Here is a 26,198-nt window from a genome sequence, read left to right on the forward strand (position 1 = left end):
AAGATCCTTATCCCTGAATAAATGCATAAGCTAAGACTGATGGGTCAAAAGAAGGGTCAAAAAAGGAAAAGATAAACAGAGGCCAAAGATGACTCTTTATTGTTCGATTTTTAAATTCAGAGCACAGCTAGCTAATTTTGTACTGTTTATTTTGGGAAAGAATAGAAGCAGATTAGGAGGTTCCAAGCCACTTTCCTAATGATTAGACCAGGACACATTGCCACCTGCTGGTATACCCTGGCATAACAATTCCATTCTGAAAACTTAAATTGCATGTTTTCTACATATACTTGGAAAGAGTTCCATGCATCCATATACAATTACCAAAATGCAAGGGTTATCCCCTAAACTTGTTTCTTAAACAAACTTAGTATCTTTTTTGCCCTATAGTAATAATTCTACAGTGTCAAGTTAATTGGACCCATCAAATCATGCATTTTAAAAATGATTTCCTCTCTTCCCTTTAGGAACACCTCACTACTTGAGCTTCAGGAATAAAACAAACTGGGAAAGTTTCCTGATTCATCTTCTCCTCCTTGCATACAAAATCTCTTGGCAGACTGTTTTCAAGATCTTTCCAAAGTTAGACAGACCCAAAGTTCTAGCTGTGAGCAAAGAAGGCATTTGCTGTGGGAAAGTTTCAGAAGATGGTAAGCAAACGATTTAATTAAGCCAGTCATTATTCATTCCAGAACTATTTTTAGTGACAAAAATCTCTACATCCACCCAAAGTTCTAATGGTAAAAATGTCCCTGAAAGTTTCTTTACAGGTGTTGGTACCTCTAGATTGTTCTAACGGCTCCATCTATATAATGCCTTCACAAGAGTCAGAACACAATCCCCAGGGTCATTAGTCCTTTACCTAGAAAAATGATGGGTGACTCAATCTACTGTACAAGCTCTTGAGGTTTTCCAACAGGGACTTATTCTAAACCACATTCTCATCCCCTCATCCATTCTTTCAACATGCTTACTGAGCACCTACTATTTGTCTAACACTGTTGTAGGCATTAGACTACAGTTCTGAAGAGAACCGAAGGCCCTATTTTCATGAAGCCTACTCAGAATCATTTTCAAGGCAACTGCCCAAATGAGGCAAAATAAGAAATTAAGTTCTTCCTCTTTCTTTTGACAAACTATAGATTGCTACTCCCCAAAATATATTTGGAATGACTGATGATAAGCAGTAAGTAACAGGGTTTTCACTGGTTAGTATAATTATGGGTCAACGTTTCTACAGGCCAGTAGACTTTTTCTTTTTAAACCTCGGCAAAACCACAACAAAGATATAAAAGCAGACTCTGGGTTGATAAAAAGTTGTTTATTTTTATAAAATTTAGTACAAATCTTATTGAAATATAAACTCTCTTGAGCAGTGTTAATTATTACATAGTAATCCAAATACAAATGAGTACTTTATTTTGTCTGACCATCACGTTAGCCCTTCATATACCTGTGATGTAAAAACTCAGCATATTAATTGCTAAGTCATCTTCATTTCATATTTTTCTGTCAGATTCCTTCATAGTTATTAGCTACAACATCAGGAAAAGCTGAAATGAGGGATTCCCTTTCCTTTAATTCTTCAGGTTTCTCAAAATTCAAAAGACCTAAATACATTCCCATGAGAGTACCCCAAAACAGCAAGATCTGCAATTCCTTCGCTTCTGAAGAGAAAGGGGAAAAGAATTGGTACCAAATTAAGCCTATTCATTTGTCTGATATGGAATAGGTTGCACTGTGCCAAAATCCGAGAGCCAATTTTTTCCTTTTTCTTTTGTTTTTAAGCTCATGTGACAAGCCCCTCGTTTTTACTAGGCTTTTGCTAAAATCAACATTTCCCAGCATCCTACTTTGACCACAATTTTGTTGGAAAGAAACTAGCCAGCATTTTAGGGATACTTATCATAGAAAAAAAAAGAAATGAAGATATTACTTTCCGATTATCTTTATGTCCGGCAAAAACTCCTTAACCAAATGGCAGCCATTTTAAAAGACCCACTGTTAATATGCCTTTAAAATTGCTTTTCCTGGAGCAATGATGACTTCATGTGGTCCCAGCCACTTTGCCATGCCTGGTCAATGACATCCATTTGCAAGACCTTTCTTAAGGTTAGTATTACCAGTGACCATAGAATGAGCTGACACTTTCTAAGGACCTTCAGCCTTGTCTTTAATAGCCCCATACACTTGCTTACCAATTACCACTGATCTAAATAACAATCAAGTAAATAAACAACAAATATAAATACTTCATTTTTTCATAAAAGCCCTACATTAAAGACTAAACAAATATAAATACTTTATTTTTTCATAAAAACCCTACATTAAAGACCTGCATTAAGAAAATAATGACTCTATGAAATACACAAGGTATTTCATTCATTCACAATAGCATTTAATCTGAGGTAAAAAGTAAACAAGTGACCTGCCCAAATGATCTGGCAAGAGAGTAACAAGATTCTTTAAAATAACCCAAGAATCTTGATTCTAAACCTCTTGTTCTAAGCTTACATTCTTGCTTTTCCTAGCTGAGATTAGAGTATCACAATAAGAAATTATTTTTCCTTCCAAGACTGGCCTTGCCATAATATTTTGTCCATAGATAGTGGCACTTTTTCAAGAGAAAAGAAAAAATAACAACTAAAAGGGAATATATCTGAAACAGAGAAAGAAAAAAAAGCCTCATTACTCTGAAGCCAGTATACACTTTAGTCTTTGGTTCTAGTTTGCAGTATGTATTGCAGACTTGAAATCTGAACTGCATGGCATAGTGGAATCCACATGATAAATCCCTATGGAATTTAGTCAGAGCCTCTCATGCCTAAGAGATTAATGCACAAAAGCCCTGAGAACTGGGATAGTTTTCCTGGTATAGCAGAACCCATACAACAGGACTCAGTAACTCTGCACCACCTGCCTCCCCCACCCCTCGCCATTCATCTCTCATCCAAGTCCCAGCTCTATGGTTTTCATGCAGAAAAGAGTTAATATAGCAGGCCTGAAACAGCTGTCCATGGAAAGACTGGTCATTGGCTGGCATCTGGGAACACAGATTTTTGGAGGGCTCCAACCAGTAACCAGTAAGATTGGCTCACTGTGCTTAAACTGTGCAAACAATGTGGTTGATGCTGAACACCTACTTTCCTTCTGGGAATCAGGAATTTTGCTACATGCTAGGCAAAGACTGCCTACATGACCAGCCCCCTGTAAAAACCTTGGGCACTGACTAATGAGCTTCCTTGGCAGACATTTCACACATATTGTCACAGATCATTGCTAGAGGAATTAAGCACATCCTGTGTAATCTCGTTGGGATAGGACTCTGAAAACTTGGACCTGGGTTTCCCCTAGACTCTGCTGATCTTTTTTTGTATCTTTTCTGCTGTGATAAAGCGCTGAGTACGACTACGTGCTGAGTCCTGGGAGTCCTCTCAGCAAAGTACCAAACCTAACTGTGGTCTTGGGGACCCCAACACAGTTGGTATAGGGAGGGTCAATAAGTAACCTAATACCACTGCTAGTTTCACCTCCATCCATCTCCCCTCTTTCTACTTCTCTTTGTTTAAGCAGATCCAGTTCCCTGATTCAATGCTCAAAATATCAAAGTGATCTTCCTAAAAATTCCTCATTTTATAGTAATGGGGGTGAATTTATTTAAATAGCTACATGGAAAGCAGGATAGTGTTTGTTGAAGGAGTCGCTACTCAAAGGAATAAGGAAGAAATAGCACTAATCTCTTTTGAGTTCCTTTCTAAGCTGTCTGAGCATCAAGCTTCCCAGGGACAAGAGGACCTAGGGTCACCACAAACTAAAAGGAATGCATTTCTGACCTATTCACAACTACCGCTGATTAGTCTCACTTTCTATAACTGTACTACTGTAGAAATTAGTGTTTAATACTGGTATGTGCTCCACTTGAAAACTGATTGATAAATTCAGCCCTTTTTTGAAATCTAAATTCGTTATATATGCATGATTCCATAACAGCCATATTTCCAACCTGGCTCCCATGGCTGACTTAACCCAATCCATTAGTGGGAGTAAACCTTGGCTAGTGAGTCTTGAGATGTCCATTATGTTTTAGTTGCTGCTCCTCATTCTGCCTGCTTCTCCAGCCATGGTACTTCTTGATGGTTTTCCTCCATGCAAAGCGCCAAATGTTAAACATAAAACACCAAGACACAGCATACATGGCTACCCCCCCAGCCTTCATAAACCACTTGGGCTCGGGTGAGATCATTTCACAGAAAAGGAGGTGAGCTCCTAAGCTAATCCTCACTCCAGTGAAGAGAGCCACAAAGAGGAAGTCCACCACATCTCCAGTGAAACTGTGGTAGTGCCCTGTTTCACGAAGAAACCAGCGCATCTGTAGCAAGGGGTTGGTAATCTCACTTCCAAAGAGGACTGCATTGACCTCTGTGCCTGACTTTCCAAGCACAAGGGCCATGATGATGCCCAAGATACTCAGTGTGTGGTGAGCCAGCATCAGGGCACCCTCAGACTGGAAGTAGATGCACCAGCCCAAGTCGAAGATGAAGTAGCCCAAGGTGAGACACAGAACGTGCACTTGGAGAGGTGTATTGGGTGAACCTGAAATAAACCAAGACAGAAGCAAATTGGGTGACTGGGGATTGTGCTGCCTTACACAGGGATACTATGTTGTTGTCTCTCACACCTTTTTAAATCATTGAAAACAAAAACAATGGCATACGTATGCTTTTTAATGACAACCAAAGAAAAATCTAAAACTGTGGTCTTTTTCAAACCATGTTACAGGCCCTAGACAATGCTATTCTGATGAATCAGATCTCAATAAGTGATTTGAACACCAGCAATGATCTCAGTATCCTCTTTATTGTAGCAGCATAAAATCGAGTTATTTTGTTCTTTCAATTACAATCCTACGGTTTCTTTTTTTCCCTTTTTATTTTTATTTTTTACCAGCTAAAGGTCTGCTTCCAGAGATTTTAGTTTTTGTGTCCTGAATGTCAGATTAATTTTGTAGTATACTAGGTTCAATTATTGGTCACTGGGGACCCTAACCCATCTGGAAAGTGGACTTTGGAAAGAATCCCAGAAATTAGTGTGTTCCTATGTCCAAGAACACAGGGTACAAAGATCTGGCATGTTCAAATCCATTAAGAACTTTCATATAAAACACAAAGATTAAGTTGCTTTCATATCAGTTTGACACTTTGGGGAGAAACTCAGAAGTTCAGTATGGAAATCTAAGTGAATTTAAAAAAAAAAATCTAAGGTATTTTTAAAAATCTTATCCTAGGGGACTTATAGACTGAATTGTGTCACCCCGAAAATCATATGCTGAAGCCCTAACCCTCAGTACCTCAGAATGTGACAGTATTTGGAGATAGGGCCTTTAAAGAGGTAATTAAGTTAAAATAGGGTCATTATGTTGGGCCCTAATCTAATGAGACTGGTGTCTTTATAAACAAGGAGATTAGGACATCGATACACACAAAGGAAAGACCATGTAAGGACACAGCAAGAAGGCAGCCATCTGCAAGCAAAGGAACAAAGCCTCAGAAGAAACTAACCCAGCCAACACCTTGATCTTGGACTTCTAGCCTCCAGAATTGTTAGAAAATAAATATCTGTCATTTAAGCTACCCAGTCTGTAGTATTTTGTTATGGCAGCCCCAGTAAACTAATACAAGGGGATATAATTTCTGTATTCTAAAAGTAACACTTGTACATCTACCAGCTTAAAAGTTAATATAGCGGTCCCAAATAATGAGTCATTGGTTAAATGATGGTTAATGCATATAACACAATATTATAAATAATTAAAAAGTAAAAGGAAGATCTATATAAACATGGAAAGATGATGTCCTCTAAATAGACAATCAAATAAAAATTGCAGGTTACCAAAACATATGTGTAATAGAGTCTCTTTGGCGGTCATGATGGAAGATGTTGATATTGGCTCCATGTTTTGTACATTTTGATGAATTACAACATAACAAGCATTTAAAATTTGTTTTAAAAAAGTTATGAAAAGCAGAAATAGGTGACATATACAATATCAAAGTTAGCAATAAAGAATGAAAACTCTCAATGCAAATTATAAATTATAATTATTTTTCAGTATCTTTTGATATTATACAAATTCTGTGAAAAAGTCTCATCCTTCTATGGCTACCCCCAAATGATAAATCTTAGGAAAAATCCTCTGTCTCCTACCTACCTGGGTAGGTAAAAGGCCAAGGGCCATCAATGAAGCCAATATAAGCTGAGAGGCCTATAGAGAGGACTCCATGGGTGAATGTAACCAGCCGGCAGCTCCACTCATAGCTTCGGTGCTTATTCATGCGGCAGAAAGAAATGTAGAGGGAGAGCCAGCCCCCTAGGCTGCACAGCACCTGCAGATATAGAGCTAATGCCATCCTATAATGAAAAAACCAAAACCAGAAAAACAAATGATGTAGCCTAAGAAATCAGCATTGGGTCCATTTGTGCATAATCTTCATTCCTACTATAGAATAGTGCAAAAATATTGCCTTCATTGAAGCACTTCTTTCTTAGCTACATAGCCAAGAATCTTCTATTTAAGTATGGCCATATTTTTTTATTATTATTATTATTATTTTATGGTGACATTGGTTAACAAAATCCAGTAAGTTTCAGCTGTACTTTTTAACAGTAAGGCATATATATATTTAACACTGTGTGTTCACCTCCCATAGCTGTAGCTATATTTCTGACTCCATGTTCTTAAAGATAACATGTTGGCAACTGGTAAAATGTGTAAACTGAAAACTAGGAACTGCATTGTAAGTTAGCAGACTAATATAACACATTGTCATAAGTAAATGTGATGACTGACCTTGGATGATGATATGTGAGTAATATAATACCTGTATTAGATAATGTGTTCACATTTCAAAAATCTCAATAAGAAACTCTCATGAAAAAACACCACCACATTTGTGGTCTCTGCTAGAGATCATATCACACATGGCAGTTTAATGTGGTTTTAAGTTGACACTAAGCTGAAGTTTAGATTTGGGTCATGGGTTTATCAGTCAAAATCGAAACTTGAGGTACACCTACATACAGAACTAAACAGAGTTCAAATATTTTGGAAGGGAAAAAAATTCTGGTTCTATTCAGTTATGAAATCCAACTCAAAGACCAACAAAGGAGGAAGCTGGATTCTGAGGTACAAGTGGAAAGTTCTTGTTGAGATATACAAATATTAAGGCAATTATTTGATTAAAAATGAAACAGTCATAAAACTACACTTTGAAATTTGTACTGATGACAAAGATATCAAGAGATTGTAACTGAGTCAATGTAGTCAAATAGAACTAAAATCTAAAAATAATCAAGATGTTATTAATATTCATTAGCTCCTCTTGAACGTACTAGTAAAAAAGTCAAAAACATTTCAGATATCTGTCTCATCTCAGCAGGAATTTTCTGCATGGCTACACTTATTGCTTAATCCTACTCTGACAAGTGAAATAGTATCTGTGGACCAACAAACTTCAATACACAAGCCACTCCCAAGAATGCTATCCAGAGAGGGATCTATGAAAGTCAAGTTCTATATAGCTTTCATCTGAAATCAGATTTCTATTCAAGAAAACAGTAGATGTCAATCATAGACCTGAGTTCCAATTCTATCTCTGACTCTAACTAGCCAATAAGAGCGTGTGGGCAAATCACTTTAACCAAAAAGGGTGAAGGGACCAAGAAATATAAAATTGGTAGTTAAAAAATAGTCACAGGGATGTAAAGTATGGCATAGGGAATACAATCAATAATATTGTAATAACTATGGTGCCAGGTGGGCACTAGACTTATTGGGGGGATCACCTGGTAAGATATGTAAATGTATACTAACCACTATGCTGTATACCTGAAACTAATAATACTGAATACCAACTGTAATGAAAAATTTTAAATTAACATAAAAAAAGAAACCTCTATAATCTGGTCCAGTTCTGCGATAAATTTTGTAAAACATCTAGGCCAATTTTCTGAGTAAGGGCCAGAAATACAAAGTACCCAGAATGAAAAGAGCCAACCTCTCATTTCCTTTTAAAGCTCAAGGTCACCAGCCAGTAATGCGGCTCAGCTCATTTGGATATGCCGATTAGTACTTTTAGAGTCCTCTCCCCTGAATCCTAATTCCCTGGCAGAACAGAGGAAACAGTAGCCTATTTACAAATACTTAAAAGAAGAGACATTTGTAAATGGCAGATACAACTCTGTGACCTTCAGAAAATCATTCCGTCTCTGGGTTTCGGCTTTTTACTCTTGGGTGAAAGAATGGAGGGTATTTAGATGGACGTTCCAGCTCAGAATTCCAAGCCTCCTGCTGTTCGTGCCAGGGCCGAATTCTGGCGAAAGAGCGTTGGGCGGGGCCCCTTGGACCCGGCCTGGGAGCAGGCGTGACTGGGGCGAGCAGCGACCTGGGCACCGACCAGGCACTCGGAGCGCAGCTTCCTGAGGCGGGCCTACGGATCACCAGCCACGCCCGGCCCAGGCGCACCTGAGCCGGACCGTTAGGCCCGCATCCGCCGGGCGCCTTAACCCGGCGCAGAAAGGCCCCGGCGCCCAAAAACAGAGGGAGGGACTTTCCCTCAGAGGCTAGGCCATCCGTCCGCCTCTTTCCCCACCAGCCGGCCAGGCGCGCTGTGCCCCGCAGGTCCCAAGCCCAGCCGGGCTGCCGGAGCCGGGCGTTTCTCGCCGCACTCTTACCTAGAAACCTCGGGCTTCTGGGTCTCGGAGCTCAGGGCCCGGATCCCGGGAGCAGGAAGCAACGGGAAGAAGGGAAAAGGATGAGGTTCTGACGATGGAGGAGCCGTGGGCCTGGGGGCACCTGGTGGCTGGGAGGAAGGAGCGCAGAGCCGAAGCTAGACGAGAGACGTTCTGAAAGCAGGCGAAGAGTCCTTCTTCTCTGAAGGCTGGGCTGGGGCTGGGGTGGCGGGGGGTGGAGGGGGTGGCGGTGATCTGGTAGTGACGTGAGACCTGCAGGCTGTTGCTCTTGCTTGTTTGTTGTCTGTTTGAATAATTATCCATTTCCCTCATCTCTCCCACAATTAGACAGCCCATCCAATAAACACCTTAGCACCTACTAAGTGCTTGCCTCTCTACAAGGCACTTCGGATATGCAAGATGTAGTCCCTGCCTCTTTCCCCACCAGCCGGCCAGGCGCCCTCATGCTTGAGTCTAAGTTGTGATTGTGAAACAAGTACACATAAAACTAATTTCCAGAAAAGTGCCCAGGCCTGGAAATTAGAAGTTATTCCTTCTTGTTTTAGCCCCGTCACCAACTTGGCAGTAGAGCATAAGACTTAAGAGTAAACCTGGCTTGATTACTGAATGTACGTCTTTGGTCAAGTTACCTAACTTTTCTGTACCTCATGTTCTCATCTACAGAACAGGGATAGTAATAATAGTTATCTCATAAGGTTATTGTGAGAAATTTTACACACTTAACATGTGTAAAGTGCTTATAAACAATGTCTGGCATATGGAAGTCACTACGTAAATGTTAATTATTGTTGTCACTTTCGGTAAATTCTTTCTCCTCTCTGGATCTATTTAACAGCAAATTTGAAGTGAGGATCAAATGTAAGTATACTCAAATGCAGTAAAGGGGGCATTTGGCTTGATCAGCACAGGTGACAATGAGGTGCTGACAGGGCCAGACACTCATAAAAGCAGAGGAATGAGCTTAGGCTAGGTCTGAGGAATAGCAAGTCTAATTTTGGTCATTTGTCTTGCCAATCCTTTAAGAGTAAGGAGTACCTTGTTTTCATCTTTGTTTCCCTATACCTGGTATGAAGCAAGTACAATAAATGTTTGCTGGTTGAATGAATGGGAAATGAACCTAGAAGAGTATATTGGAAATATATTGTAGCTCATAAATCTTATTATGTATACCACTTGGGAAGTGTTTTAAAAATATCCTTTGTGCAGGCTGCACCTTAAAAATGATTTAACAGGCCTGGTGTGGGGCCCAGGAATCTGTATCTTTTAAAACCTGCCAGAAGTCATTTAGATAATTAGTGACGTTTGAGAACCACTGCTGTTAGATCATCTAAAATAGCTGATGCCAGTCTGAAGCATCTTAGTATGCAGATAATAGAAAACCTGTGATGCTATTGGGCCAGGGAATAATTTTATCATGTTCTCCAAGCCCTTGCCACTGAAAGTGTGATCCATGGGCCAGCAAAATCTGCATCACCTAAGAATTTGTTAGAAGCACAGAATCTCAGACCCTAAACCCAGACCTACTGAATCAGAATCTGCATTTTGATAAGGTCCCCAGTGATATATATGCATATCTGGGCAGTATTTTTCAACCTTGATAGCACAATGAAATCACTTTAAAAGGACCTTTAAAAAAGTCCCAATGCCCAGGCCACACCCCAGACAAAATAAATCAGAATTTGTGTGTAGCTATCTTTTTAAAGCTCTCCAAGGTGATTCTCAGCTCTCCAAAGTTGAGAATCCCTGCTATATAGACACTCAACAAAATCAGTATAAGATGAATCAGAGAAGACAACCCGTTACAAGTGGGTTGGAATAGACGAGATAAGAGGTAATGATAGCCTGAAGAAAACATGAAAATATCCATTTCACTAAGTGGATAGTATGCAAATCTCAACCTTTTTCTCATTTGTTATTGTCGCAGCATTTTTTTTCTTCTAGTATCTGAATCTGGAACTTTCTTCTTGCCGCCACCATTTCCTGGGAAAGAACAGCATATTAAAGGCTTCAAGAGTCTAAAGGCTGAGGGGATAAGGGAAGGTGCCACTTCCAGACTCTATTAGGCCTTTATCCTAGGGTGATTGGGATTCCAGGGTTAAGCTTCATATAAATTAAATTTTATTAATTTATATATCTTTGGGCACAATTCTTGTTCCATCAAAGCAGATCCTAATCAATAGCAGCATCCCCCAGAAAATTTCTGGGCTGTTAGGGAGAGCAGGTGACAAGAGGCTCTTCACCAATTTACTTGAATAACAATGACAATAATAAGCATTGCAATAATAGGTAATATTAATGTACCAGGCATTGTTTCAAGCACTTTACATATAGTGATTCTTTTAATTCTCACAAATCTATGAGTAACTCCATTGTTACTCCCATTTTACAGGTAATAAACTGAGCCACGGAGCAGTCATGGAGCTTGCCCAAGATGACGTAATTAATAGGAGGCAGATTTTGGTAGGAACCCAGGCAATATGGATCTTGAGCAGGGGTCCCCAACCCCCGAGCTGCAGACTGGTACCAATCCTTGCCCTGTTAGGAACTGGGCCACACAGCAGGAGGTGAGCAGTGGGCCAGCAAGTGAAACTTCATCTGTATTTGCAGCTGCTCCCCAGCGTTAGCATTTACCACCTCAGCTCCAGCTCAGATCATCAGGCATTAGATTCTCATAGGAGCATCAGTCCTTGGTGCCAAAAAGGTTGAGGACCGCTGCTCTGGAGGTCATGATCTTAGTCACCAAAATATATTGCCTCCATTCAACTAGAATCTCCTCCAGATGCACACTGTATTTTTCTGTATTCACAGCTCTTTACATCAGTGAAGGGTGTTAGAAGTTCTTTAGAGGGAAAAAAATAAACTCAATTTTTTAAAATCTTAATTGCATATTATATGCTAGTCACAATGCTAGTAATGGGGATACAAAGAAAAAAAGACAGCCTCAACTACAAGGAGCACCCCACAGTCTATCAGGAGAAGCTGAGCAGTGGGGTCAGCAAATGTGCTACGTGAGACATAACAGGAGCTTTCAGAGTGTATTGGAAGCAGAGGCACTGAAACTGGGTGCTCAGGACAAGATTCTTAATTTGAGAACTGTGATTACATGTATTCTCTGGGTAGTCCAGATAGAAGTCCTTAGTCTTAGGAGCCCACAGCTGGGCCCACTGATCTTGAGTCAACTAAAGAGCTAAGTATGAAATTGGAAAAGCAGCAGCAACAAATTTTTTCTCTTCCTTTCTCCCTAGACAATGACTGGTTGTTGCCCTTCAATTTTCTGTCTGATTGGATGTTGAAAAAGCTAACCAAGCTTTTTAGGTTAAACTTCACTGGAATTATGAGTTTTATGGAATCATGCAGACATGAAAGGTAATTTGATGCTCACTTCCAGATTTGAATCTATTTAGTAACTGTCCAAGTCAATGGACAATGAAAACTACTGATGGCTGAGCAGTTAGGCTATAATTCTGTTTATTTCTTTCATTAAAAACCATGGCCAAATAGAGAACCCAGAAATATACCCCCACAAATATAGGCAACTGATTTTTGCCAAGGAGCTAAGGCAATACAATGGAGAAAAGATAGTCTCTTCAACAAATGGCACTGGAACAACTGGACATCCACCTGCAAAATAAATAAACTAATTAGTTAATTAATTTAGACACAGATCTTACACCTTTCATAAAAATGAACTCAAATGGATAATAGACCTAAATGTAAAACACAAAACTATAAATCTCCTAGAGGATAACATAGGAGAAAACCTAGATAACCCTAGATATGATGATGATTTTTCATACACAACACCAAAGACATGTTCCACAAAATACTTGATAAGCTGGACTTCATTAAAATTAAGAACTTCTGCTCTGCAAAAGACAATATCAAGAGAATAAGAAGATAATAAGCCACAGATTGGGAAAACATATTTGCAAAACACACATCTGGTAAGGGTCCATTATCTAGAATATACAAAGAACTCTTAAAACTCATCAGTAAGAAAACAACTAGATCGAAAAATGGGCTAAGGACCTTATAGACATCTCACCAAAGATATACATATGAGAAATGAGCCTATGAAAAGATGTTCCACATTATAAGTCATCAGGGAAATGCAAATTAAAACAACAATGAGATACCACTACACATCTATTAAACAGCCAAAATCTGGATCATGGACAACAAATGCAGGTGAGGATGTGGAACAACAGGAACTCTTGCTGGTGGGAATGCAAAATGGTACAGCTGCTTTGAAAGACAGTTTGGCATTTTCTTCTAAAACTAAATATACTCTTACCATACAATCCAGCAATTATACTCTTTGGTATTCACCCAAAGGAATTGAAATTTTATATTCACATAAAAACCTGCACACAGATGTTTATAGCAGCTTTATTCAAAATTGCCAAAACTTGGAAACAACCAAGATGTCCTTCAGTAGGTGGATAAATGGATAAATAAACTGTAGTACATTGAGATAACAGAATATTACTCAGAACTAAAAAGAAATAAGCTATCAAGCCATGGAAAGACATGGAGAAACCTTAAATGTATATTACTAAGTGAAAGAAGTCACTCTGGAAAGGCTCTATACTATATGATTCTAATTATATGACATTCTAGAAAAGGCAAAACCATGGAGACAGTAAAAAGATCAGTGGTTGCCAAAGGTATAGCGGGCAGAGAGATGAATAGGCAGAGCACAGAGGATTTTTAGGGAAGTGAAAATCCCCGGTATATTATGATGATGAATATATATTATTATACTTTTGTCCGAACTTGTAGAATATGCAACACCAAGAGTGAACTCTAAGGTAAACTGTGGACTTTGGGTGATTATGATGTGTTAATGTAGGTTCATCCTTGGTAAAAGAAAATATCTTTTCTGATGATGGATGTCAATAATGGGGTGAGGATATGCATATGTGGGGACAGGTAGTATATGAAAAATCTCTGTACCTTCTTCTCAACTTTGTTGTAAACCTAAAACTGCTCTAAAAAATAAGTTGGTTTTTTTTTTTTTTTTAAGTTCAAATGGGTTAAAACCAGAGTCTTAGTGTAGATCAACTTTTAGCACTCACCTGAGAAAAGATGTCAAGGTAGCCAGGATTGCTGTAGGAAAGGGTCAGCTCTGACACCCATGAGTATGCAAAGAAGAGTGTGTACACACACATACACACACACAGAAAGGCTCATGGGTGGTGGAGTAGTCTCTTTATGTACTTAAAGTACTGCTGAAGGCTCCTCTTGCTGTCTCTTTGCTACATACTGAGCCCTTTTCAATTAGCTCTTTTCTTAAGAAACTACTACCAATAGGCATTCTACTACTTCATGACATGAAATATTAGTCTTAATATAAGCCCCATTCAAACATTAAGAAAAGTTAACTCTTGATCACTTATGTGTAGATTTTCCACTTGGATATAATTATTTGCAACAAATATCTAATCCTTAGTTTTTCCTCTTCAGCCATTACATTTTTTGAAGGGCCTCCATTTCCTACAGGTCAATGTTTACCTCAAGAATGGCAACTATTTTAAACTAAGAAAAACCACAAGGATAGCTTTCCTTCCCCTCAAGCCACTCACCAAGACTCACAGTGCATTGCAAAGCCAAATAAATATGATTATTAAATCATTTTTTGCCTTAAATATCTATTGCTTTCCATTGTGAATTATGAATAATTAATCTTCAGGATATCTGAGATATGAGCTATTAGCCTCAGGCTTTACCTCTTAAGTTTCTGAATGACTTGACCTTAACTATTCACCATTCTCCCACTTGCAAAAAGAGGAACTAATCTCTTGCCTCCTCTGCCTTCAAGGAAGTTCTGTCAAAAAGAATAAGAACTGTGAACTCTTCAGAGCCCTGTATTAATGTATGTTATCTTTAGCATCAGTTTGGGGAGTAATAGACTTAATGCATCAATTTGAAACATTCTCCTCATCCCATTTCAACACATTTCATCATATGCACTCACATTCCCCCATAACAAAAGACACAGGATAATAATCTGAACTTCTTCTTATCAATAGTGGAATAGTTTATAACATCACTGTACAAATGTATTTAGGAACAGTTCCTTTGAATCTCAACATTTCCTTGGATATGCAGTCTTTAAAAAGTTACCATTTCTACAATGGCTTCATGTTACATCTCTACACACTGGCCCACAAGGAAGGAGACTAGAGATAATGTTCCTGGGAACTTAAGAAGGATTCCCAGCCTATATGGGAACCCTTATAGAGCTAGCACAGTATTTTACACTTTGGTATTTTTTCCTTTCTTTTTCTTTTTCTTTTTTTTAAAGAAGAGAAAATATTAGAGACATCTTCAAAATTCACACCTGAGTTAAACATTTTGCTGGAAAATTCCATATTAAGAAAAGAAGAACATAATGCAAAAACAAGAAAGGGCTATATATAGGTGTTTTGCTAGCATAACTGTGTGTTGTTTGCCTTTGTGTTCTTTCTTCTACAGCCAGGAGAAAGAAGAGAGAATGAGAAGGAGAAACATAGGGAAGGAGAGAAGGAACAAGTGCTCCCGAACTCTGGGACAGATTTAACAGGCAGAAAAGCACCTGTGAGCAGAGAAATGTGTCCCCAGGACTGAAGAAATTAGCCTTCTGTAAAGAGGAGGGAACTTGGAGAACAAAATCATGTATAGATCTGGTTTTAGACAAGGGGGCAGGACTAAAGAGAAAATGGGGTGAAAGAAGAGTCAGTCAGACAACTTGGTTGAATAAAGAAAACATCAAGGCTTTGGTGCAGAAATCGGATTCCAATCTTTTCATAGATTTTAGAATCAGTTTGGAGATTATGGCTAGGTTCAGAGTCAAAACCATTAGCTCTCTGGTGGTTTGGGACACCAGGCAAATGGCTGTCCCCAGAATGAGTTAAAGAATAACGACAAGAAGTCTTTTCTCTGAAACACCACTGCCACAGTGATGCCATCTGAAATATTTAGAACTAGAGGATAAAGGCACAGGCAAGGAAGGTGAAAATGGTCAACCCCTAGGATTGATATATATTTCAAGATCACTAGGAGTCAACACATGGTTCAATCACAGTTTGGATCTCTGGAGGCTCTTGCTCATGAAGAAGGCAAGAGTTTAGTTTCATGGATAGTGGGGATTGTCTTCTACTCTTCTGAAAGTCAACTGTCCATACAGAGAAGGAGTGACTCCCTTCCTTCCAGTGGTAAATACAGGGCCAGGTGGAATAGGAGAAACTTTTTAGTCTTAGTGGAGGTAGGTGGGATGATTCCATCGGTACCAAGACCTGGAAAGGAGAAAGAAACAAGTCAATTATAAAGCTGCTAATTTGATGAGGAAATATGAGAATGGGCAGTGATAAGCTAATAAGTATAGGGTTTCTTTCTGGGATGACAAAAATGTTCTGGAATTAGATAATGATGATAGTTGTATAACCTTGTGAATATACTATAAAGTACTGAATTGTATATTTAAAATGAGAAATTTTATGGTGTATTATATCTCAAAACAATTTTTTTAATGTATATTATATGGTTTTTTTTCTTTTATTTTGTGGGGGTTGTTGAGGAGCTCCAACTTTTGGGGTTATGCAAAAACTGGCCAATGAGAGCTGGCTGCCTTGCTGAACTACTTGGGTTTGGACAAGTGGATTCATCTCTTCCAACAAGCTAGGTCTTTAGCCTACCACCTAACTTTCAAATATCTCTTTTATTCTGAATCGGAGAAGAATCTCTCAAGGCATCAACTCTTAAAATACTTTTTAGAGTGGATTCTTTGGTCCAAGAGGCTAATTTCCCCCACTGTATCCCAGGTGGGAACATGATATAGGGAACAGTATCACTTTCCTCTCTCACTGTGTCAGCCACACTTGAAGCTCAAGCTCACATCAGAACACCCCAGGACAGGGTTATTGGCATGAAGTGGAGAACTCCTAAGCCCAGTGAAAGGCCTGGTATGATAGGAGTGTTTGGAAATTTCCACCTTCCCACTGAGGATATAAATTTTGGGTTTGTTGACATGAGCTCCTTGCCAGGACTGCTCACTGGCTGAAGCTTCTCTTTTAAATCCCACTCCCTAAGGATAAAGTCCAGTCTGGCTCTCCACTTTGTCCCCTCTCTGCCATTCCATTCCCTTTTTCCAACCCCATGACAGCTTTCATTCCCAAAGTTTTCACCCAGTGTCTCACATGTCCCTTAGCTCTGCTGGGATGTCACTATACCCTTCCCTTCCATCTTACCCTGAAGAGTTAAAACTGGAGGAGGAGTTCACTGCTGCTTTGGAGTTATTTTGAGATGTGGTTGGGCTGCTGGTATGGAGTCCTGAGCTAGGAGATGAAGGCTTGCTGTTATTCCCAGGGGAACAGGATGATGTTACTGAGGATGAGGAGAAGCAAAAACAAGAGGAAAATAATGCAGCTGGGTCCTGGGACCTTGTGACATAGCCCTTCAGACATGTATCCACAAAGGGATATCACCCTCTCCCTAGCCCCCACTTCATTTGACTACTTTCTGCCATATTAGCATCAGCACCTGGGCTGGAGTGCCTCCCATCATGAATGGGTTCCTCAAATCAGGCCCTAGAGAGTTGTATGGCTGGTTCTGCAAGTCTCAGACTTGCTAAACTCAAGGCCAGATGCCAGAATCATCCTACTCCAGTACACACCCTGGGCTGGGCCTGTACAGCCCCAGATCCAGAGGCGGGACAATAAAAAACAAAACAAAACAAGAAACCTCAGAAAGGAAGAGAAGAAGAAAGAAAGAAAAGTACATAGTGAGGGAAAAGAGAACCTGAAAGCACGATTAAAGATTGCTAGCCTCTCTAGTGCTCCCATCTGGAAACAAACAAAAGGTACACGGTCTAGAAGATGCGAGTCCAGGTCCTGGGCTAAGCAGCTCTGTGGCCTGTGGCAACTCATTTCACTTCTCTGAAACTCATTTTTGTCCTCTGTAAAATAGCAGATTTGGATTAAACTGAACTCTTGTATTTGAGTTTCCCAAACAGCATTCTATGGATAAGGCAGCACATTATTTTACCATCCAAACTAAAATACTTTGAAGAGTGGAAGAGAGTACTATTGATAGTCATGTCAGGACAAAAGGCAGACACTAGGACTGTCCTGAGCACAGCCAGACATATGAACATCTTATTTGGCTCTTTCAGATGCTATAGGTACTTTTTGAAAAGTAGAGTTCTATACAAAATTGGTTTGGAAAACTCTGTCTTCCTTTAGCCTTCTATACAGCAACTTTAGAAACATATAATATACTTAAGTGCTGAGAAGTATTGTAATCAAAATGAAACAAAAAATAAACATGTTTAAACTTTGCTTACTCAGCATTTCCCAAACTTACTGGATCATGAAAACTTTTTTCCTCCAACACAGATTTTAATATCCTTTGAAGTACATTTAGGGAATGCTAACTTAGGTAGATCCCTTTCAGCTCTAATGTCCCACTATTTAAAGGAATTCTTGTATTATTCAGAAACTTCATTTTAAAGCTCACCTGTTCCAGGCATGGTGCTATGGACAGGAGGGATGGAGAGGGGGCCCAGAGACCCAGAAGGAGAGACCTGAAAGGCAAGAGCAGCTTGTAAATGTCTATTTCCACTCCCTTCTCCAACCTCGGATATTCTCCTCAGGATGCTGGGTCCCAGACTATGCAGAGACTAGGGCTTAGCTTCCTTGATAATTTCCTACTCTAAACCTACATTCTGTTTCATTTCATAGGAGGGCTTCTGGACATTGAATAGCATCCAGCTCCAGCTCTGCCCTCCTCCTATAGCTCCGCGCTGCTAACACTAGGCTCTTCCCACCCTGCTGTGTGTTGCCTGGCAAAGTTTCTCTGGCATTGCCAGGTCAAAGCTTCTGTGTTCGAGTGCTCTGGCAATGAAAGGAGCATACTTCTTGGACAATGCTGTGGCAAACACTGCTAGCAGGCTTTCTATTTTTCAGTCCCTACTTCTTCCTTCCTAAAAGACTCCTGCTTTTGCTCAGGGAAGCAGAGCACCAGCCCTAACAACCCTGTGTCAGGCTTCCCAGCCTGATGCATAAGTGGACCATTGACTCTCCGTAGATAACCAGAGGAGTTGAACTTTGGTCTCTGAAGCTTTTCATTTTGCTCTGGAGACCTCATAGCATCATCAACCCAGATTTGGAAGGGACCTAAGACAATATAGTTTAACCTCCCACACAGTTCAGGAATCTCCACCTCAGTATTACTGTCCTAGAACTAGAACAAGATAAAATAGAAGAATGGACTTTGGAGCCCAACAGATCTAGGGGTGAGACCTGGCTTCACCACTAAATTACCTGTGTGACTTTGAGCAAGTTACCTAACTCCACTGAGATTTGGTTTTCTCACCTGTAAAATAATAGTAGTACTTCCCTCATAGTTTCTTTTAATTAAGATTTAATGAGATAATGTTCATAAAGCTTCCAACACAATACCTGCCAGAGAGTACTGGACTTGTTAAATGTTAGTTCCCTTCCTTCCTGAAGGAAGCTGTTAGCTGCTGGGTGTCTCTAGATGCTACTCACCTCTTAGTTTTAAGTTAAATCTTTATACTTTCCCTCCCCGCATTCTTCTCAGGCTGACAGGGAAAGCTCTGATGATGTTTTCAAAAGACTTTGAAAGGAAGTTCTGCTCAGGAAACTGTGATTTGATATTCTTCTCTTCCCCAGTTTGGAACATTTCATCCCAACAGGATGCAGCAGGTACTCACTCCCTAATTAATCATCTATGGTTCTGCTGCTTTCATTTACCTGCCCTTTTACAATGAGCCTCCTCAGTAGGCAAAGGGCCCACAAAGGGTGGAGACAGGTGTGGGGCAGCATGGTAAGAGATGTTATCAATAACCTCTCTCCCTCTTCTTTTCCTTTCCCTCTGCTGCCACACCCAAGAAATTTGTTGCTGTTTTAAAATAAATAATATATTTATTCACTGCGACCAGCTTCTAAGAAGTTTCCTTTCAGAGACAGGTTATGCATAGGTAAGCAGACATATATATAGTTGCCCTTTTTTAATTTTTTATATAAATGGTAGCAGTCTGCCCACACTGGTCTGCAACATTTTGTTTTTTTGTTTTGTTTTGTTGCTTAACTGTATATCTTGAAGATCATTTCATATTAGAAGCAGAAGAAATTATGTCCTAATCCCAAAGAGACTGTGTCAATGAGACCTGAGGAAAAAATAGGGTCAGAACATTTTCTCTATCTGCTTCCTTCAGGATACCACAAGTATTAATGTAATTATTTGTTTAATGTCTTCCCCACCGCCACTAGGCTGTAGACTTCATGAGAGCTGGATGCTGGATACATCTTCTCTGGAGCCTTCAGCACAAATAGCATTTGTTTATGTGTTTTATCTGCTGGACTGTAAGCCGGGATGACAAGTGTCCTGATACCACTGTATCCCAATGAAAAACATATGGTGGGTGCTCAAGAAATATTTAAGAAAGGAATAATGAATGAAAATCACATTTCCTCAAACTTAAAATTTCCAATGGTTCCTCATAGCTTTTAGGGTAGTTTAGTGTCCAGAGCCCATCATTTTCTGGACCTCATCAATCCCTCTGTCTTATTCTCAAACCCTTGGCTTTAGTCAGACTGAAATGCTTGTGATTCCCCAAAGGAATCATGTTGTTTTAGAATTCTATGCCTTCTCACAGACCATTCCTTCTGCTCGCTGTGCTAGTCTTCATGCTAATGTCTAATCTGTTCTTTAAACAAAATAGAGAGTCAGCCTTCTCAGACCCCATTTGGGTGTTTTTTTATCTGTGTCCTTGTAGCAGAACTCCTCACATCTGCTTTACCCCTTACATCTATTTCATTGCAGTTTCTTGCCTCTTTCCGCTCATCCTTCTCAGTTTCTTCCCTTGATCCTCTTCCTTTGCCCATCCCTCAAATGCTGGTGTTCCACATAGCTGAGACCTGGACTTTCCTCTTTGCTTCCTATGTACAAACTCTATAGGTAAGCTCCTCTTCACCCAAGATTTCAAATTCCATGTGTATGTGTATGATCTCCCGATCCATATCCTCATTCCAGCCTTCTCTGCTGACCTCCAGACCCATAATTCCAAGTGCCTGTGGACATTGCCACTTAGGTGTCCCACAGGCCTCATTGTAATAATAATGTAATAATAATAATAATAATAATAATAATAATAATAATAATAATAATTAAAGTCATCACTTTTTTTCTATTCGCAAACTAGCTCCTCTTCTGTGTTTGCTTGTTTTATCAATGGCACTACCATTTACCCAGTCTGAATGCTGAGAGTCATCCCAGAGTATTTTCTTTCTTTCATCATTCTCTGTGCCCCCAACCAATTTTCAGTTTATTAACCAACACCTTATGATTCTACCTTCTAATTATCTCCTGAATCTCTCCCACCTCCCTCATTCTTATCACATAGGTTTGCTTCAGCCCTCATTACTTCTCTACTGGATAACTGCATTCACATCTTAACTGTTCTCTCTAGCTCTCAAACCACCCTTTACACTGCAGTCAGAGTATTCATTCTAAAAAGCAAATCTGATCATGCCAATGCCCTGCTTAAAAATCATTCAATGACTCTTCCAAACCTTTTAGTGTCTTAGCATTGCACACAGTCCCTTCAGTCTGGCCTTTGCAGATATGTCCAGCCTCACCTGTCAACATTCCTCTACATGGAACCAGCTGCAGTTCTGTGGAAGTGCAATATATTCTTCCTGGTCTGTGCCACTGTTCTCGCACTTTCCCCTGTGAAAACTCTTCATTCCTTCTTGCCTTTTAGACTCATCCCAGGTATTAATTATCTCCTTGGGGAAGCCTTCTCTAACCACTACCTCCCAAAGCTTTGTTAGCTGCTACTACAAAGTTTTCCTAGAGAAATTATCATGTTGTTTATCATTTGTTTATTTGTCTGTCTCCTCTGCTAGGCAGTGAGGTCCTCCAGGAGAGAAGAGAGATACTATTTATTTGTGTATCCCAAGCACTCTGCACAAAGACCAATATGTATAGTAAGATAGTCATAAATGTTTGGTGAAAGAATGAACAATGGTGTAGTTTTATGAAACAGCTATGTCTCACCCCACCAACGCTGAATTTCGTTCATCCTTGAGTGCTGAAAGACTCACCGTTATCCTCAACTCCCTTAACGTTCAAACACAACTGTCCCCAAGGATAGAGAAGAACTTTCCCACCTCTACCCTCCAGGCACCATTTCTCCCCTGGACAGAGAAGATATTTCTCTTCCGCCTAAATTTTAGTCCAGGTCTGCTTGAACTCCAAGCTATTCCCAGCCCTGACTTCTTCTCTGACCACCTCTTGGATGTCTAGGAGTCATGTACAACTTAATATAACCAGATCTATATTCTTATTTCTTCCCTTCAAATCTATTCCTCCTGTAGTCTTCATCATCTCAGGAAATGGTAGCATCTTCCAACCAGTTGCTCAGGCCAAAACCCTTGAAGTCATCTTTGCCTCATTTCTCATGCTCCACATCTGAGCTATAAGCACATCTTGATGGCTCTACAGTTAAAATATATTTAAAAACTAACCACTTCTCACTACCATGGCTACCAACCTAGCCCAAGCCTCCACCACTCTCGGCCTGATTATTGTAATTCTCCTAGCTTGTCTCCTGCTTTCACACAGATTATTCTCTACACAGCAGCCCATGTCAGCCAGCTCAAGTTTCTCTGCTCAGAGTTCTCCGGTGGCTTATTTCATGCAAACTAAAAGCCAAGGTCCTTTCAATGGCCTCTATGACCTTGGGTGGTCTGTTCCCTATTACTTCTTTCCTTTCATCTCCTACTTCTAGTCTTCTTCCTTGCTCTGCCCCAGCTACACTGGCTTTCTTGCTGTTTCTCAAACATGCAAGGTATTCTCACTTACTGGTCTCTCTGCCTGGAACACTCTTTTCCCCAGATATTTCCCTGTCAACATTTAGATCTCTGCTCAAATGTCACTATCAGAGAAGTCCCTTCTGACCTCTCTATTAAAAAAAAAACAACTCCCCACTATCGCTTTCCATCTCCTTACCCTTTATTATTCTTCATATTAGACATTTAATATACAGCATCTGTTTGCTGCTTTACTTACTGCATGCCCCCCTCAACCTCCAACCCCCACCTTCCCCAGAATGGAGAAGACTTTTTGCCCTCCAAGCATCATCTTCCCCAGTGCTTGACTGGCAGCTTGTTTCCCGGCCACTCACCAGACGGGAAGTGTAGATGGGTGATTTGATAGGCGTGGCCACAGGACAGTTGATTCGCTTCTCCTTTTGGCGGCGGTTGCAGAACCAGACCCTCACCACCTCCTTCTCCATGGACAACTGCTCTGCAATCATGGAGATCTCCTCTGAGCTGGGTTTGGGGTTCTACAGAGACCGAAGGAGTAGAGGGTGGTTCATATAGGATTGAGAATTGGGGTTGGGGGACAGATGTTCCAAGTAAATGAGATAGAACAACAGGTGGATCAAAAGCTTCAGAATCAAACCTAGAATGGAATACTGGCTTTATCACTTACTGTGTGTCCTTAGGAAACTTTCTTAACCTCTCTGAGCCTCAGTCTTATCATCTATGGAATGAGAATAATAATGCCTACCATAAATAATTATTGTGAAAATTAAATGAGAAAACATGTATAAACTGCCAAGCACAGGGCCTGACACAGGTTCTCTACTCTTACTCCTTCCTTTAGGAGAAGTTCTGAAAAGAGGAGTCCATTGGTGAGTTATATGGGGGCAGGAAGAATCCTCAGAACCCATGCTTTCCTCTGCGTTCTTTCCTTATAACCTGGTATATTTCTCTTGTGGCACTGTTTCCTGTCCTACCTCAAAATAAGAAATGATAAAGTTAAACATGTGAATCCATCAAGATATATATCACCCTCCCACATCCACCTAATTTTTTATCAAAGCTCCCTTTCCTCCCTCCTACATGCTCCCTTATTCTTGTTGCTCTGAGAACCCTAATGACAAGGAAAAGCCAGCTGTTGTCATCCCACTAGCAGGATACTGCCATCAGATCCTTGAGCCAGATACACTGAAGAATCTGCTGGAGGGGCAGCAGTCCTGGAGGCCTGAGGCCCACAAGGTTGAACTAGGCCATGGGCATGTCCTTTATGGCCTTGTGTGGTACAGACACAGGCTCTGAATATTAGTACCTAAGGAACTGTAATTAAAAGCTGTTTAGACCCCACCTTTTTTCCCATCTTTTCTCCCCCATCTCCCATAGGGCACACATTTGATATTATTAGCTTCTACATACTGGCTTAAGATATGCTTTCATACAAGTTTTTTTTAAAAGTATGTATATAATATGATTAATTAAGTATGTATATAATGTGATTTAATTAAATACAATTAAATGTGCATGGAAAAAAGAAAGAGAAGGAAATACATTTAGATGGCATTTCCTGATGGATTTTTTCTATATCCCTGTATTTTCCTAATTGTTTACAATAAGCATTTATTACATTTATAATTTGAAAAATATGAAACAATGCATAGAAAATAAAGAATTTATACACAATGCCCTGGCTTTTCTCCCTTTATTTCAACTGGATACAGAGCTACACCCTCTTCGGGGACTCTATATTCCATTCTTTATACGTCCCAGTGAGAGGGACAATGGGCCCCAAATAGATGTCAAAGCAAGGGTCAATGGGGAAAGAAATTCCTGGAACTCGAGATGAAGGGCAGACTTTCAGTCAAACACCTGGGTGTTTATAGAGGAGGTATGTCTTTGCTTTCTAATGCCTTCCCAGGGCAGGTATACAGTGCCAAGAGGTTGGTGTCAGGGGAATTGAATGTGCTGCTAGCCCATCTATACAAGTCAACCCACTCTCTCCCACCCAGAGGAGCCACTCACATCTTGAAATCTCTTTTCCAGAGTCAGGCGGATGTTGGTCTCAATGCTGGTGCGTTTCTTCCTCTTCCTACCAAATACTTCACTGAGGGTCGGGTAAGAGCTGGGGGTACTCACCGAGGGGTCTGATGGAGAAGATTCTGTCGGGAGGTGAAAGAGCAGAGGAAGCTCAAAGAAGCAAATGCACAACTCGTCCAGTGTTAAAGGTTTTGAGGTCCAGCAACCTTTCTGGGTGGGTTCTACAGTGGCATTTTCAGGAGTAAGGCTCTCCCCCCACAACCAGGGGAACAAGACCAGATCAAGAACACACTACTTTTCCTCATTGCTCTGGGCAAAGGTTCTTTATGACTCCCACAGCAGTGCCTCCAGTGTTTGCAGTCATGGTTCAGGGACACCCAGACATCATCAGCATGTATGGGTGTGACTGGGTGCAGGCAGAGCTCCTACAAGTAACTCCTGAGTCTGTCTTTTACAAGTGTGCCTGGATATGAACATGGAGTACAATGTGAACTGACACTTTGGGATAAAAGCAATGGTACTTGGTAGTAGAATGTTGGTGCCGAAGCCATTTCCTTTTCAGTGTAAGAGTTGGAGCTAAGGCTGTGTGGTCAATAGGCAGGGATATCCCTTAGGAAGGATTTGAGGATTACACTAGAAATTATCTAAAAGGTCCTTTCCCCAAAACCTTAAGACCCTCTGATGATATCTCTCACTTAAATGCTTCAATAAAAACTGTAGAAGAAACCATCTGTGGGAGGGCGCTTCCTTGCCTCTTTACATGTTTTCATCTGGAGGGACTTCTGGGGGTGATATCCCTGGCTGCCCACTACACCCTTTCCACAGTAATCACTAATCCACACATATCTATTGAATAGAGCCCAGCTCTGACACTGGCTCTGCTCCTTTCTTCTCAGCCAGACCAGTGGTTCTCAATCAGCGGTGATTTTGCACCACCCTGACTCCCCCAGGGGACATTTGGCCATATCTGGAGACATTTTGGGGTCCTTCAACTGGGCGTGAGTACTACTGGCATGTATTAGGTAGAGACCAAAGATATTGCTAAATATACTACAATTCATAGGACAACCACCCACAACAAAGAATTATCTGGTCCAAGATATTGATAGTTGAGAAACTCTGTCCTTTGCTATTCCTTGACAGCAAACTCTTCCATTCGTTATTCCAAATATTTGTCCCTTGGCTTAAACCCTGACCTACTGGAATGCCTCCCTGGCCACCACACCTGACTGAATCCTCCTGCAAACCCCACTCCTGCTGTAAGGCTTTCCTAACAAGTCTAGCTCAGAGTAACTCCCTGCCCTCTGAAAGCCTACTTAAGAATTAGCCAGATAAAGACCTTCTGTTGCATCTACTGCCTCTTTCTCCTAGTAAGACTCTAAAGAACCCACTTCCCTATCACCTGACCTAGACCTAGTCTACAAATCAATCTGGGTGTCTGCTCTGCAAACCCAATTTTTGTCCTAGGTTAGGGAGGGGCATGAGTGCAAATCTTCATGGCCATAGACCTAAAGCCATGCCCTCCAAAGGGCTTTATCAGTAATAAAGCTGATATTTTCTTCTCCACTTGCCAATACCATGTGTCTT

At 40.4% G+C, this 26,198-nt stretch overlaps 2 protein-coding genes and 1 long non-coding RNA gene across 4 annotated transcripts in view; 1 reads left to right on the forward strand and 2 right to left on the reverse strand.

The window, feature by feature from the left end:
• LOC120606005 (uncharacterized) overlaps nt 1-5,904 on the forward strand; it is a 7,428-nt gene extending 1,524 nt beyond the window's left edge. For both annotated transcript variants that reach the window (XR_005653805.1, XR_005653804.1), the window contains exons 2-3: nt 468-650; nt 5,458-5,904. This is a non-coding gene — a long non-coding RNA (uncharacterized LOC120606005). The remainder of the gene's footprint in view (nt 1-467; nt 651-5,457) is intronic.
• TLCD5 (TLC domain containing 5) lies at nt 1,301-8,933 on the reverse strand. Its single transcript, XM_039867072.1, has 3 exons — nt 8,731-8,933; nt 6,209-6,408; nt 1,301-4,593 (listed from the first exon to the last, which is right to left on the reverse strand). The coding sequence occupies exons 2-3, from the start codon at nt 6,405-6,407 to the stop codon at nt 4,055-4,057; spliced, it is 738 nt and encodes a 245-aa protein (XP_039723006.1). The 5' UTR covers nt 6,408; nt 8,731-8,933; the 3' UTR covers nt 1,301-4,054.
• Nucleotides 8,934-15,737: 6,804 nt separating this feature from the next.
• POU2F3 (POU class 2 homeobox 3) overlaps nt 15,738-26,198 on the reverse strand; it is a 74,704-nt gene continuing 64,243 nt past the window's right edge. The window contains exons 9-13 of the mRNA XM_039867073.1: nt 24,597-24,733; nt 22,940-23,101; nt 18,244-18,310; nt 16,977-17,112; nt 15,738-16,025 (exon numbers count right to left, since the gene is read on the reverse strand). Coding sequence (XP_039723007.1) covers nt 15,986-16,025; nt 16,977-17,112; nt 18,244-18,310; nt 22,940-23,101; nt 24,597-24,733 — 542 coding nt within the window. The 3' untranslated portion in view covers nt 15,738-15,985. The remainder of the gene's footprint in view (nt 16,026-16,976; nt 17,113-18,243; nt 18,311-22,939; nt 23,102-24,596; nt 24,734-26,198) is intronic.

This window comes from Pteropus medius, unplaced genomic scaffold (genome assembly GCF_902729225.1).
Source record: "Pteropus medius unplaced genomic scaffold, Ma_sr-lr_union100, whole genome shotgun sequence".
Classification (NCBI taxonomy): domain Eukaryota; kingdom Metazoa; phylum Chordata; class Mammalia; order Chiroptera; family Pteropodidae; genus Pteropus; species Pteropus medius.